Genomic DNA, 15657 nt, shown 5'->3' with positions numbered 1-15657 from the left:
GGAAATCCACGTAATTGAAGAAGGAAGAGTTTGACACCAAGTAAAAGTCTCTGATATTGATCTATCTCTGGTTAATCTTTTGTTAAGATTAATTATGGTAATGATTTGATGTTTTTGTGAAAATTGCCTGGAATACAATTCCCTCAAGCAACTAGGTTGAGCCCTGAAGATTCTATTCGAACCAATTATCCATTCACTTTCAGAGGAGCTTTTAAATTGTATTTTGTTTTAATAAATGCATTTAAGATGCATGTTCAACCCACCTACACCCAGAGTCTTAAGCTGTCTCATTTCATAGCTTCCATTTTACTTTATAACACCTCTTACCCTATCCAGGTTCTTTCCAGTGAAGTTCTGGTGATTATTTCAATAATATGTTATCACAAGGGCCCTTCTCAAAGCTTGGTTGCTTACTTCAATGACATACACGCAAACACACGTACACACACCCACAATCTCTGTTCCTCTCGCTCTTCCTCCCTGGGGTTATTCTGACCCAAGCCATACTCACAATGTTAGTGACATCTGGAGAGGCTCCGTTCTGCAGCAGAAGGAGGACAATGTTCAAGTGGCCCATGAAGGCAGCCACATGTATTGGTGTGAGGCCAGACTGCGAAACAAAGCAACAGCAGTTTTACTCCTCTGCACCGGTGGGGCTTTGGGGCTTCTTCAGATAAATAAAACTTGAGTGAAGAGGACAGAAGATGAGAAAAAGGAAAGGGAGGAAGGAGTAAGAGAAGGAATGCTTTGTGACTAGCTAAAACATTTTTCTACCTCTGTTATAGCTTGGATTGAAGCCCCATATTTCACCAGCAGTTCCATGACTTTGATGCGGTTTTTCTTGCAGGCAATGTGCAGTGGAGTAAAACCATTCTGTGCAAAAGACAATCAAGTTAGTTGAAAACATGCAGAAAGAATTCTCACACAACTCCATGCTGGCACATTGCAGGCAATAATGTTACATCGTCACATAATGTTACCATTTCTTCAACCCCTGTTGGTGTTGGAATTTGGAAAGAAAAATGGTGATGTGTCCCTGTAGGCACTGAACTTCACTTATGTGTGGCAGGCCTGTACATAATTCTGTTTGTGTGGTTACAGAGAAAACAAAAGTGAAGAAAAATACATGGTCCTTCTCTTTAAAGAAAGAAAAACAGAGAAGCAATTATATTTTAGAAGTTCTAAGATGTTTTAAGGTATATTGATTGTCCTGGTTATTAAATTACTTGAAGATGAATTGAAGATAAGCAAATATTCTTCTGAAGGGCCATTTCTCAGAGCATAAGAATTATTCATCTACTTAAAACATCTAAGAATATACTGCCTTTGTAAGAAATATTTCAACTTTGCTACCACTTTCTTTATAAAGGGCATATTTCAAGTCAGCAGAAATCATTATGTTGATCATTTTTACATACAGAAGCTATATTTTTACATCATTTTTATAACATATATGCCAATCAGATAAATTTTATTGTATAAAGAAATGACTGTTAAGTTCTTGAATATTTTCAAGAAATGTATGGAGAATTTCTGGGATAAATGCAAGGAGGTAGCTCTAGGGGTAAAGAAATGTGGGGAAGAAGTCTGTCAGGTACTTTCTAACTTGGCGAACTAGGCTAATGCCCAGGAATTGGGGCAAATTAAGTAAAATGTGTTAAATGGCCCGGTGCTTACTCATCGTGTATTATATATTTTTTTATTTCAACAATGTTCCTTTGTTAGGTCTATTCTGCCAGCTAACAATTTTGCATGTCCCAACATAGACCAATCATCAGTCAACAGTTTTACACACTAGCAGTTCTCAGGAAAGCATATGGTCTTACTTAAGCTGATGACTTCTTATTTTTCACAATAGAGTGATAAACATAATTAATTGGTTAGGTCATTTCCCCTGTTCATGAGCTATAAAACATGCCAGATAGAAATAGCCACATGCACATGCAGCACTTAAAATATTTGCAATTAACAGGCTGTGATATTTTATAAGCTTATTGACCACTATCCAATTAAAAATTGTTTTTGACTCCCTAGACAAAATGAATGTTTTCACATAATTACATATAAACTGGAAAATATATTCACTTCCCATGTAATTATCAATAAATTGATTCCAATGGAAAAATTCTCATAAAAATCATATTTAATATTTGATTATTCTAATGATGGTCTCTCAGCTTAAATACTGATTGTCTGAAGACCAATTTTAACAGACACAAACCATGTAAACACATAGAAAAAAAGGATTTACTTTTAGTTTGAGAATTAGGACACAAGAGGCATAAATTAGTACATGTCTAATACTTCCAATGATTATTGTTAGAAAATAAGTGAAGCAAGGAAGATTTATTCAATATCAGAACTGGGGAGACATAAAGCTGCTCTAGGGACAGCCTCTTGCAGTTTTCTCTTGAGCAGTTCCTGAAATGGTGTATATAAAATGCTCCCTGAAGCCGTAACACACTAGGCATAGGTTTTCTATTAGCCTATGGTTGAGTAATCAAGTCAACAATGAAAATTTTCAATTGAACTCTTCATAGGCTTACATTTTATACCCCCTTACATAGTCAAATATATTCACCATTAATTTTTTTTCCAAAAAGAGATTAATAAATTCAACTTTTCACACTCATGTTCTAACTTTATCTAGAGGTATCTAGAATTTATTTTGTAATTTCCTGTTTTTCAACTTCCATTTCCCATTTAAAACTGCTTATCACTCCAAAGGTTTCATATCTATCTGTTTGCAACTCACTGGTTTCAGAAATGTTACATTGGTGTTCTTTTAAATACATCTTTGCTCACCAGCATTTGCTAGCAAACTATGAACGTATGAAGTAGACAGGCTGATTGTGAAGGGTGACAAATTTAGCAGGATTAACTACATATCTGTAACCATGCATTGCTGGTGTATGCATGTTGGTCAATGAATGTGGGTTTGTTTGTCTCAATCTGTATTCAGTTAATGTGGACTGGGCCAAGTTTACCAGGGCTCTGGCGTTCGGATTGGCTCTCTTGTCCAAAAGGAGTTTGGTTACACGGTAGTGGCCACAGTGCGCAGCAACGTGGAGGGCTGTCAGGTAGTCTAGGGTGACATCATCAACAGGCGCCTTGTGCTGTAACAGGTGCTTCACACATTCCACATGGTCTCCCTGGGCAGCCATGTGTAGTGGAGACAGCCCATTCTGCACATTAAAAGAAAACAAAATAAGTCCATTTTTTTTCATTATTTTCAGGTTCCAAAATACAGCAAAGTTGATTCTTGATCTCCAACACAGTTAGTGGCAAGGGAAAAAATAATTTCCATTTGACATCAGAATATACAGCAGACTACATTTCGTAGAGATGAACACTAAGAGATAATTTAATTTCATAATTATGCTACCATAGACAAAAATGCAAATTAGTATGTTTGTCATGAATGGTATGTGTGGCAATTTAGCCTGATTTTACAGTTATTAGGGCAATATTAAATACAGAAAAATAGATAATAGCTAATGCTTAAGTTATTTGTATCCAACTCCATGCGTAGCAGTCTGCATTCATTTAATCTCTCTGCCTGCATTTCTTATAAATACAGAGGGAAGTGGGTGAATGAGAAGCAAGTGGGCGGATCAGGGAGGTATGGAAACTTTGATCATCTTTTAGATCCATGTTCCTCTGAAATTTTACAAATCCTTTTACCTATAGTATTAGGAGACTACTTGAATTGGACTTGGAGAAAACAGGTAGGTAAGGGCTAGAAGAGTGTGAGGCAAATGTGGGCCATGTGCCAATGACCTCACAACTTTTACATTTGAGGATAATCTAAATTTGTCATCATTAATATGGACCAAAACAGCTTTAGCCTATTCTAGAATAAGGTCAACAGCAGGAACACAAGAAAGCAGGGTAATGCACTGTTCATCAGACTCGGTAAGACTCTCATTTTTTTTTAAAGCTAAATAAATAAACTTTCAGGAAACAATATGTAAACTTAGGAAAAAACTAAATTTTAAAAAACAATTTGCCTATTAAAGAGATGGAACTATTGTCTTTTCCTAATACCAATGCAATTATGGCCACTAGAAAAAGGATTGTTCGCCAAGTGTCCAGTTTGGCAGTCATTACATTCAACAAAGCAGAAATTGTATCTGGATATTTTACCAGAAAAGGTCCCCCACCCAATATTCTCAACAAGGAAGGTGATTTCAACACTGAGGGACAACAAAAACAAATACATTAATTCTTAATTGTGGTAGAGTATATGTGACTTACAAATTATTCATATATTTTGAAATAATCTTTATTCATAATTATTACTTTCATGTTTAGAAGTTCATTAAATAAGTTTAGAAAACAGCAACAGGCTGATGAGAAGTATTTATGCATTGAGGGGAAGATAATTGCAAAGTGTAGAAGAAATTCAAGCTTTGACGACGTTTGGACTGGAGTGTTGCATGTTTCTTTGAAAAATTATCATTCATTGATGCTGTCTTACCTATTTGAAGGTTATTTATGTGGAAAATAAAATATTCATCATCTAATCTTTTGTTGATTTTACACATGTTTACTTAGCACCTACTCAAGCCCTGTTCAAGTACTGTGGCTACAGCAGGGAACACAACAGACAGGAAACCCCTGTCTCTATCGAGGTTACATTCTAGTGTGGAAGACAGAATACAATTTAAAAACAATAAGAATTAAAGTATATAGTATGTTGGATGGCCATCAATGGAAAGGAGAAAACAAAAACACAGAATGGCCTAGGAAGTTTGTGTACATGAGTGCAATTTTGATAGGATGTCCAGAAATGGCCTCACTAAGAAGGTGAGTTTTGACATGAAGAAAGTAAGAGAGCTAGTCTTGTTGACTTGGAGGAAAAACACTTGAGGCTGAGAAAAGGCAAGTGCAAATATATTGTGTGAGGATTATAACTGGCATGATCGATATCAATAATCAGTAAGGAGAAGAATGTGGTTTAAGGCGAGTGAATGAGGAGGATGGATAAGGGGAGGAATTCAAAGAGGTGAGAGACCTTGCAGTTTTGACTTTTACTCAGAGAGACATGGGGTGCCGTTGGAAGATTTGGAGCAACAGGATTACTCTTGCTGCTGTGCTGAGAATAGAATACATGGACAAAATTCAAAAGAAGGGAAGTCGATTAGGGACCTCTTGCAGTCCTCCAGGTAGGGTTGATGGTGATCTGGACCAGAGTGGTGGTAATGAGATTGTTGGCAAGCTGCTGACTTAGTGATACATTTTGAAGGAAGAGGTGACAGTGTTTGGTGACAGAATGTGGAAAGTGAGAAAAAGAAGAGTCCAATATGACATGAGGTATTTGGCCTGAGAAACTAAAAAAATTAGATGGCCATTTGTTGAGATAAGAAAGATAACAGGAAGATTAGCTTGAGGGGTGGGTATTATAGCCTGTGCTTAATTCTGAGCTTACTAAATTTGAGATGCCCAGGAAACATCCAAGTGGCAATGGGGAGCTGACATCTACATATGGAATTCTGGAGATGTACACTCGTGGCACCAGCATACAGGTACTATTTAAAGATAGAACTACATGAGATTTCATAGCAAGTGAGTGTCAATAGAGAAAAGATACAAAGACTGAGCTCTGGAGGTTCTAACATTCAGAGACCTGAGAGATGAGGAGGAACTAGTAAAGGAGACTGAGAAGTGGCAGCTAGGAAAACAGAAGGAAAGTCAGAAGAATGTAATGTCCCAGAAGGTAAATAAAGAAAGTGTTTTGAGAAGACAGGACCAAGCAATCACACCAGATGATAGTAACAGGAGAGAATGTAGACTACATGGGCTCCAAGTCATGTCACTGGATAGATATGGATAGATATGGAGGTGGGAGTCTCTGGAAATTATCTTCCAATTGCTTGAATTCTCTCAGTGTTATGGGAAATGAAGACAAGGAAAGAAGTCTAAGAAGTTTGAAGAAAATATAGAATGGTCAGATAGCGGGGATCGAGTGAATAGACTTAGAAAATAGAGCAAGATTGTCAGGCAGCATTACCAGCTGACTTGAGGTTAGTGATCATGAATCTAAAATGAGCACAGTTAGTGTGGCTGGGTGTTTCCTGTAGCCACATTTGGTTGCATGAATGTGAGTTGAATTTAATTGAGTGAAATGTAGGTAGTATGAATATGTAAGGGAGTAGCATAAATGACTATGAAATTTGTGCCGGGCAGAGGTAAGGGCATGATGTGAATGAGGGAGTGAAACTATGAAGGACCCAGCAGAATAAAAGAATTTCGGAACTGGGGTTCTGAAGAGAGTGAGCCGAAACATAGGAGGGGCTGGCAAGTGTGAAGTTAGACACAGAAATAGATAGAGGGTTTACAGTTACCTAACTGAGAGGCCAACTAGAAGAATTATCTACTGCTCTAATCAGGATCATTAAAGTTACCAAGAATAAGAAGGGGTTGTGGTGAGGAGTCACAGTTTGCTGAGAGCTAGAATTGACAAAGAATGAGAATAGAATGACACTTAGATAGTTGCTTCAGAAAAAAGAATGGGTGATTTAAACCTAGGAGTTTTTATGGAAGGTAATATGGTTTGGCTGTGTCCCCACCCAAATCTCATCTTGAATTGTAGCTCCCATAATTCCCTTGTGTTGTGAGAGGGACCCAGTGGGAGATAACTGAATCATGAGGGCGGTTTCCCCCATACTATTCCCGTGGTAGTGAATAAGTCTCACAAGATCTGATGGTTTTATAAGGGGAAAGCCCTTTCACTTGGTTTTCATTTTCTTCTCTTGTCTGCCACCATGTGAGACGTGCCTTTCACCTTCTGCCATGATTGTGAAGCCTCCTCAGCCTCGTGATTGTGAGTTCCTCCCCAGGTGGAACTGTGAATCCATTAAACTTCTTTGTAAATTGCCCAGTCTCAAGTATGTCTTTATCAGTAGCGTGAAATGGACTAATACAGAAGGGGAGGGAGAATAGTCTAGCATTAGGCAGCTATTCCACTCCCAGGAGAGCAGTATTCCCTCACCCTAACCTGATTAATTCAACTTCTCTGTGTTTATTACCCTATACATATCTCTATTTTTTATAATTATCTTTTTTTTTCTATCATGCCCACTAATTTCTGAGCTTCTTGCAGCTATAGATTGTGTATTATGGCTGGGCGTGGTGGCTCATGCTTGTAATCCCAGCACTTTGGGAGGCCGAGACAGGCGGATCACGAGGTCAGCAGATCAAGACCATCCTGGCTAACGTGGTGAAACCCCGTCTCTCCTAAAAATACAAAAAATTAGCTGGGCATGGTGGCGGGCGCCTGTAGTCCCAGCTACTCGGGAGGCTGAGGCCGGAGAATGGCGTGAACCCAGGAGGCGGAGCTTGCAGTGAGCCGAGATCGCGCCACTGCACTCCAGCCTGGGTGACAAAGCGAGACTCCATCTCAAAAAAAAAAAGAAAAAGATTTTTTATTATTCATCTTGATGGTGCTTTAGTGACTAGAACACTTGCCTGGCAAATTGTATCTACTCAATATTATATAATAGTTGGATACATGAATACATGAATATAATTGTGCACTCAGAGACACTTTATGCAGGATCCTTACATTTGAATGATACTTGATTTTACAGGAAGGACATTAAAAAAAATTCCATCTAGGTAACCTGCCATCTTCATTAGTGACATGACAATTACAAGCAAACTCTGCAGATAAGATTATTTTATGGTTTGTAAAGCATATCTGCCTATTTTCAACTTGATATTGGTTTTTGTATTGGTTGTAACATGATGGGTCTGAAATTTTGTTATTTCCATTTAAATTTCAATGTTTCTTTATCAAAACTTTCCATAATTATCTCTGCATTACCCAGCCCAAATTGTTGCATTTTAAAGACAGATCTATACAACATTCACAGTATAGGTATGAGAATAAAAATAACACAGATAATTATTTCTCTTCTTCATGTATTACTGATTTGAAGCCACTCTTTTATGGCATGTGGGCACATCTTTACAAATTGAGTTCATTCTACACATGTCTTCAATGTATGGGCTAGTTTTGTTTCAAATGATTTCAATTATATATAAATTGAAAAATATTTGTTTGTGTCAATTGCCTCAGTTTCTTCAGCTTACCCTAGTAATAGCATTAGTTGATACCAACTCTGTGGGGGGCAGTGGTATGCGGTGGAATGGAATAGGGAGAAAATATAACAAGTGCCCTTTGTCTAACTTTGTGTTGTATTTAAGGATCCAAGGTTGCTGCATATCACATTAATCAGCTCTGTATGAGTATCTTTAATTCGTGTCTCAAAATATTTTCTGATAACCCAATGTAGGGTTGGATAATAGAGAACTATACAATAATAAACACATTTAAAATACATTTGACAATGAAAAATCTTCAGCAAACCAACTCACAGTGTGGTGTTCATGTATATGGAAAAGTGCTTCTCCCATGTTTGAGCATATTGATAAAACGAGAGGAAAAAGGGCTAGATGTAGTATGTCATAAAGAAAATATGCTTGTTTAATAGTTCTTTGTAGGTGGCCTATTACAACTTGTGCTTTCCAAATCACCTCTACTAATCTTCAACATAATCAACCAATGCCACTGTTGAGTAATTACTTTTTATTAGTATTGCCTAAGAGATAAAGATTGGATGAGCAAAAAGATTCATTTTGTGTTGCTAATTGTTCTGCTTTAAAAGATAATTTTATATATGTTTCATAGTCATCTGAGAGAATCATAAAAATCTAGATTCAGAATCTAAGAGATATTCTCATTATATTTAAAATACAGATGTATTCAGATTTCCATCTGCAGTAAGAATAACAGGTAAAAATATAGAAAAAACTTGAAGGCACACATTCAATACATCTTAATGCATGTATCTGTTTATTTTAATAATTTTAAGTGGTTTGATACATATTCCTATTCCTAGTACACAATTATTAAAGAACTAGAAAATGCTTGCCTGATGCTTCAATTTAAAAAAGAATACAGATAATATATCAAGTGACTTAAAGATTTCTTAGGACCCCATCTTACTCATAATGACTCACCTTAGTCCTTGCCAGCAAGGGGGCACCCCGTTCCAACAGAAGTTCCACCACTTGGTCATGCCCACTTCGTGCAGCACAGTGAAGTGGTGTCAACCCATCCTGCCAAAAGAATTAAAGAATTAGGCCCCAGTTCACTTTAAAAAAATCCATATTTCATCTATTGCAACCATAAAGAGGGAGTTCCTAAACTCAATCCTGATCATTCAATAAATCAGCAATAGAACTGCAATTTGTTAAATGACCAGAAAGACAAGTGAAAGAGAAAACAAGTCAGAAAGACATCTTGACAGAGAACAAGAAAGAGAAAGGGAAAGACAAACAAAACAGAGACAGGGAGAAAGCAAGAGAGATCCCCTGTGTGGACAGAGGGTCAATGGAATGAAACTGGCTTCTGGTCACGTGTCTGCGTATTCAAGAAGATGGAAAAGCACAGTATGTGGCATTTGTTGAACTTTAAAGCTCTACTCCCTGGAACCGAAAACAGGGATTATATTAGGTTATACTGTTTTCATGTTGTTTGTTCTAATATACTTTAACCTAAAAATTTTTCTTGGTGTAATTTTTTCATATATGTTCTTTTGAATTGTCACCACTTTCATAAGTTCTCCTAAAATGCTTCCTAATGCTTGTAAAAGTGAAGGGTCATTTTTTAAGACTATTTTAAAGATTTCCACACATATATTTCAACATTTTAGAAATCACATAATTGCTTCCCAAAGATGAACTTTATTATTAATAAATAGAACTCTAACTTCATCAAATAAAATACGGCAGAACTGTGTGCTATATTATTTATAAAACTTTCTGATCTTAACATTTCTGGGATAGCCTCTGATTCCAGAGCAATCCCCAAGTGTCCTCTGTCTTTTACATTTTATTTCTCTTTAGGGTGGCATGGCCAAAAAGCAGAGTGAGTGGGAAATGTGAGGCAAGATGTAATTAACGGTGAGCAAGAAGTGAGAGAGAAAATGAAACACTGAGTACATAAATTTACTGGTGATTTGAGGCTGAAGGAAAAAGAAAAAAAGATTGTCCCAAGGACAGAGGTGGAGAAGGTGGGTAAATCACAGAGAATGGATGGTGAGCAGTTAAGAGGATTTCAGCAGTTTCTGATGTATCCACAACTCGAATGGCCTCTCGTTTGTGTCTCTACTTCCAGGACCATCTCTCCAGGTTACGCTTTACTCCAAACAAAAATAATTCCTCTGAATCGCCACACTCTTTCTGACTCAACACTGGGATTTCTATGCTAGATGTCTTCTGTTTGCCCCTCCAGACCCATGCTCTACCCTTCTCCTCTCTGCTCTGTGTCCCAACAGACTGGCCGCTCTAGGGGGCATCAGTGAGCTGCCTTGTCCTCTGGCTTCCAACTAGGTTTGGCCAATGCAGCAAGACATGAAAGGGACTTCGAGAGACCTCCCAAATCTGGCTGTGTGTCTTTACCAAAGTTTACCTTCCTGCCAAAGCAGCCTTCCAAACAATTCTCTCCTTTGAAGTTCTGGGGGCCTCCTGTACTTCTCACTTTTTAGGTCGAGCATTGTATTGAGTCCCACTGTTACTAGCTAGGCCCTGGGATTCTACACTGTCCCTTGTCCCTTGTCTCTTTCCTACAGACTACACAATATTATAAATAGACACTTCAATAATCTCTAATCAAATGATCAAATTTGGGCCTCTGTTTTTGGCTAGGACCTTGACTGATAATGATTCTTTGCTTTGTGAAATCCATTTAGCTAATATGAAGATATTGAATAACCAAAACAGATTTTGAAGTTTTGGGTACCTAAGAATTAGCATGAAAAGACTACCTTCTCAGAAAAAAAGTATTTAACTAGTGTAGTTGAAATGCTACATTATTTTAAAATTTGCCAGATAGGAGCCTAAAAGAGTTGTTCCAGCAAAGTGATGACAATGATTACACTTTTGTATCCTGATAAAAGCACCCTGTGGTGGAACTACAGAGCATTAGTTGCTACATAACTTACCTAACAATTAGATATAGCATGGTTTCTCAAACGTATTCTTGGTGAGGGCTTTGTGGAGACCTAGGGTTTGAGAAATCCCACATGGTGAACAGAGACATCATATGTAACAGTTCAGTGTGTGGATTTCGGAACCATGGAACCCTGCAGTGAATCTCAAATCGGTCACCATGGATGAATCTCTCTAAGGCTCAGCTTCGTGATACATAGAGTGGAGATGATGTTTCTCACACTATTTAACTTGCAAGCCTTGTTTGAAAGATGAAGGAGGGAATGCCACCTTACATCTTTTTTAGAAAAGGCAGCGTATTGCTTTCTGCAAATTACATGAAATAGTCTTTGTGTAATCACGTTGAAACCTCCAAAATACTCTCAGAGTAACAACAGGAGCTTTATGGAGAACATTTAATATACCCACAAGAATATCAAGGAACAATAAGGATTAAATTAGTTCTAAATCCTACATTTAATGATGCAAGGTGTCTGTGCTTATAAGATGTGTGAATGATGACATCAAATTCAAGTTACCCAACAAGCTCAATTTGATTAGATTTCGAATATTTTCTGCAAAGCACACTATAAAGTTAATGCCCCAAAAAAATTCTTTTCAAGCTTTTGTATTCTAAAACCTTTTTACTTAAATTCTTAAGTTTGTAGTTGCAGGTTATGGGTTTTTCCCCCTTCCAGAGACCCTTTGTGTTTTTTCTGTTTTTTGGTTTTTTTGGTTTTTTTTTTTCTCTAGAATCAATTCATCGCACTGATGTACTATCCACCATGATGTGGAGAATTTTGATAAAGGTAGATCAATCAATATTGGAGGGATGCCACTTATGTAGTTTCTTTATCTTTTCATATTCTCCCCCCTCTCTGCTTAGGTCATTCTTTCAACAATGTATCCTGAAGTTTGTGTATTCACATGCGTAGGCTCTGCTGATTACCAAGCTGTGTGTCCTAGGTCAAGTTACATAATTCTGCTGAAACTCATTTTTCCCTTTGGTAGTCTCATTTCTCAAATGAAGACCTCCATCTTTTTTCAACGAGAAAATAATACACACTTTATAAGTTGTTAGGAAGATAAAATAAGACGATATTTGTAGAGTACTTAGCAGGGTGCCTAGAACAAAATATGCATATGACAATTGACAACCATTATTGTTACTGCTTTAATTATTACACCTAATAACAAGTAAGAAGGGTGATTCCTTTTCCCTACATGTTTTTTGTTCATCATCCTTTAATGTTTTTGTACACTTTTTATTGTTTGCATTGAAATATGTTTTTTAATATTTTAAATATAATCCTAATATGGGGTATCACCACATTTAAATAATAAATAAGTTTAAAAACAAAAAAGAATAATGCCCTTAATAAAGCCTAAATTTATAATTTCATTTTAACTAGCTATAAAATTTATGTTTTCACATTGAAATGAGGTCTTTCAGATACCAGTAGAAGGCTCTGGTGCAAATGTCTTAGAGTTTCACATTAGATAGTAGTCAATGATGAGAATGCCAACAAGATGGAAAATGTCTCAATGATTGCCAAAATGGTGGTGATAGCCAAGAAATAACTGTGGGTAATATTTGTTTCTTAATTATCTGAAAGCCTCTATAGATCTTGCTATTCTCTAGATAATAAAAACCTTATGAATGAGAAAAATAACGAGAAGATCAAGGTAAGATCCTTGACAGAATATACTAAATTCACAATATTTGTGGTTAATTTAAATGCTGGGGGAAATTGAGATGTCAACAACAACAACAACAACAAAATGAAAACATAATACTTTAAAAACATTCCGGCCGGGTGTGGTGGCTCATGCCTGTAATCCCAGCACTTTGGGAGGCCAAGGCGGGTGGATCACCTGAGGTCAGGAGTTTGAGACCAGCCTGACCAACATGGAGAAACCCTGTCTCTATTAAAAATACAAAATTAACCAGGCACATGCCTGTAATTCCAGCTACTTGGGAAGCTGAGGTAGGAGAATTGCCTGAACCAGTGAGGTGGGGGTTGCGGTGAGCTGAGATCGCACCATTGTACTCCAGCCTGGGCAACAAGAGTGAAAACTCCGTCTCAAAAAAAAAATTTCATATATAGAAGTTTTATTATATTCTCTAAAATTATAGTCAAAACCAAATTAAACATTGATATAGTTTATCAATGTTTTGATTTAGGCGTCACCACCTAAATCTCATCTTGAATTCTATTTCCCATAATCTCTATGTGTCATGGGAGGGACCCAATGGGAGGTAACTGAATAACGGGGTGGTTACCTTCATGCTATTTTTGTGACAGTGAGTTAGTTCTCATGAGATCTGATGGTTTTATAAGGGGCTGCCCCCTTCACTGGGCACTTATTTCTCTCTCCTGCCACCATTTGAAGAAGGATGTGTTTGTTTCTGCTTCCGCCATAATTGTAAGTTTCCTGAGGCCTCCCCAGCCCCGCAGAACTGTGAGTCAATTAAACTTCTTTCCTTTATAAATTACCCAATCTCGGGCAGTTCTTCATAGCAGCATGAGAACTAACTAATATAAACATTTTTCTATTTTTAAATATATTTCAAAAGGCAAAAGAGAAAGCAAAACATATTCATTTATTTTAGTAATCAAATATTATAGTTCCAGAATTGGCCTCCCAATTCCAGCACACAGTCCTTGATTTCAGTATTTACCTCCTACTTGATTTTGCCTTTGGTAAGAGGGATATAGGTCTGTTAGCTGTAGCCAGAATGAAAAGAACCCAGCAATGCTTTTAAAATCCTTCTACTTACAGATGAAGAAGTATTTCAACTTACGGGGGGAAAGTTTAGTGCTAAAAAAGATCAATGCAACCCTATTCACAATAGCAAAAACTTGGAACCAAGCCAAATGCCCATCAGTGATAGACTGGATAAAGAAAATGTGGCACATATACACCATGGAATACTATGCAGCCATAAAAAAGGATGCGTTCATGTCCTTTGCAGGGACATGGATGAAGCTGGAAACCATCACTCTCAGCAAACTAACACAAGAACAGAAAACCAAACCCCACATGTTCTCGATCATAGGTGGGAGTTGAACAATGAGAACACACGGACACAGGGAGGGGAACATCGCACACTGGGGCCTGTTGGGGGATGGGGGTAGGAGAGGGATAGCATTAGGAGAAATACCTATTGTAGACGACAGGTTGATGGGTGCAGCAAACCACCATGGCACGTCAATACCTATGTAACAAACCTGTATGTTCTGCAGATGCACCCCAGAACTTAAAGTATAATAATAATAATAAAAAGTTCAGGGCAACCATTCAATATTGTAGCTAATCCTGGGGTGTGCTGGAACCAGCTCATATGAAATAAGGAGAGCCACTTTTTGCACACCTCTTCCCTATTCTACATTTAGTGATACCAAGTTGCTGGCTCTAAACTGACCACTGTAGCAGTATTTATACCATGGAAACCAGCAAAGGCAATGCTACAAATCACGGGGTTTTTTTTGTTTGTTTTTTGTTTTTTTTGCTTTTTAAGAACCTATTATTAAACTTTTACAAGAAGACTGTTAACTTAATTCCTTGAACTATTGACTTGCATCTCTATGAGTCTAGAAACCTACTCTGTCTTGTTAACTGTTGTATCTTCAGGGTTCACAGCACCAAGTAGGAACTCAATAGTTATTTAAGGAATAAATGAATGGAATGTTTATACAATGTACACAATTAGAAAACCTATTTTATTCTTTTTAAATCCTTGAATGAAATTTAATTTATTTGCTGTATCTAAAGGCTGCACTATGACAGAACTAGTATAAGAATCCGTTTCTCTTTATTTCTTAGTACTCTTTTTATGAAGATACACTGTCTATTTGGAGTTAGACTTTTTAATTGTATACCCAAATATATGTAAGACACACAAATTAGAGTACTTCTATTAAGTAAATATTGTTGATTAATAAGAACAAAATCAACTCTCTCAATAATGAGTTAATACTCCAAAAAGCATTAATAAAAGCAATGTGCATCCTTAAGACATTGGCCAACATAAAAATTTTTTTGCATTTCCAAAATGCTTTCTTTCCAGTGGTAATCTCATAAAGGCAGTATATAGGAAGAAATTATGTTAGTAAAGTATGTTTGTAATGTAATACATTGGTAATGTTAGTAATGTAGTAATGTGCAAAAGCTCATTCCTTTAAATATAAAGAACAAGTAAGCAAACCATGCAACATAACGCATACTGTTCCAAATTCTGTATACTCACAGTATGGTAAGGAAAAAGCATGCCTACTAAGCAAAAAGTAGAAACCATATAAAACTCTGATGCAAAGACACTGGACACCACAGCAAAGATTTGACAGAACGCAAACCTCTCCAGAACTCCCATGTGTTGTGATGTAGCCACTCTGGACCAAAAGTTTTAGAGAAGTGAGATTAAGAAAGCAAGGTTTCCTGAGGTCATTAAAAACCATAATTTATAGTCTGGGACTAGTATAGATTCTGGAAGCTTACAGATGATAAAGTTTATTAAACGAAAGTGTTTGCTAGCCCCTAGATTTGCAAGGAAACTAGATTTGATCTTTACTGCTGGGACTATGAAAACATGAAGTCTCAGAATTAGACAAAGTGAAGTTAAATACCATAAGAGACATATTCTATTTATCATCTTTC

At 37.0% G+C, this 15657-nt stretch overlaps 1 protein-coding gene across 39 annotated transcripts in view; it reads right to left on the bottom strand.

Moving 5' to 3' along the window:
• The window catches only part of ANK2 (ankyrin 2), a 683465-nt gene that overhangs the window by 123996 nt on the left and 543812 nt on the right, over window positions 1-15657 (bottom strand). For all 39 annotated transcript variants that reach the window (XM_054554375.2, XM_063723590.1, XM_063723596.1 and 36 more), the window contains 4 exons: window positions 9028-9126; window positions 2988-3185; window positions 775-873; window positions 512-610 (listed from right to left, as the gene is read on the bottom strand). In XM_054554375.2, coding sequence (XP_054410350.1) covers window positions 512-610; window positions 775-873; window positions 2988-3185; window positions 9028-9126 — 495 coding nt within the window. The remainder of the gene's footprint in view (window positions 1-511; window positions 611-774; window positions 874-2987; window positions 3186-9027; window positions 9127-15657) is intronic.

The sequence above is a fragment of the Pongo abelii genome, chromosome 3 (genome assembly GCF_028885655.2).
Source record: "Pongo abelii isolate AG06213 chromosome 3, NHGRI_mPonAbe1-v2.0_pri, whole genome shotgun sequence".
Classification (NCBI taxonomy): Eukaryota; Metazoa; Chordata; class Mammalia; order Primates; family Hominidae; genus Pongo; species Pongo abelii.
This window is presented reverse-complemented; position numbering and strand designations above follow the sequence as displayed.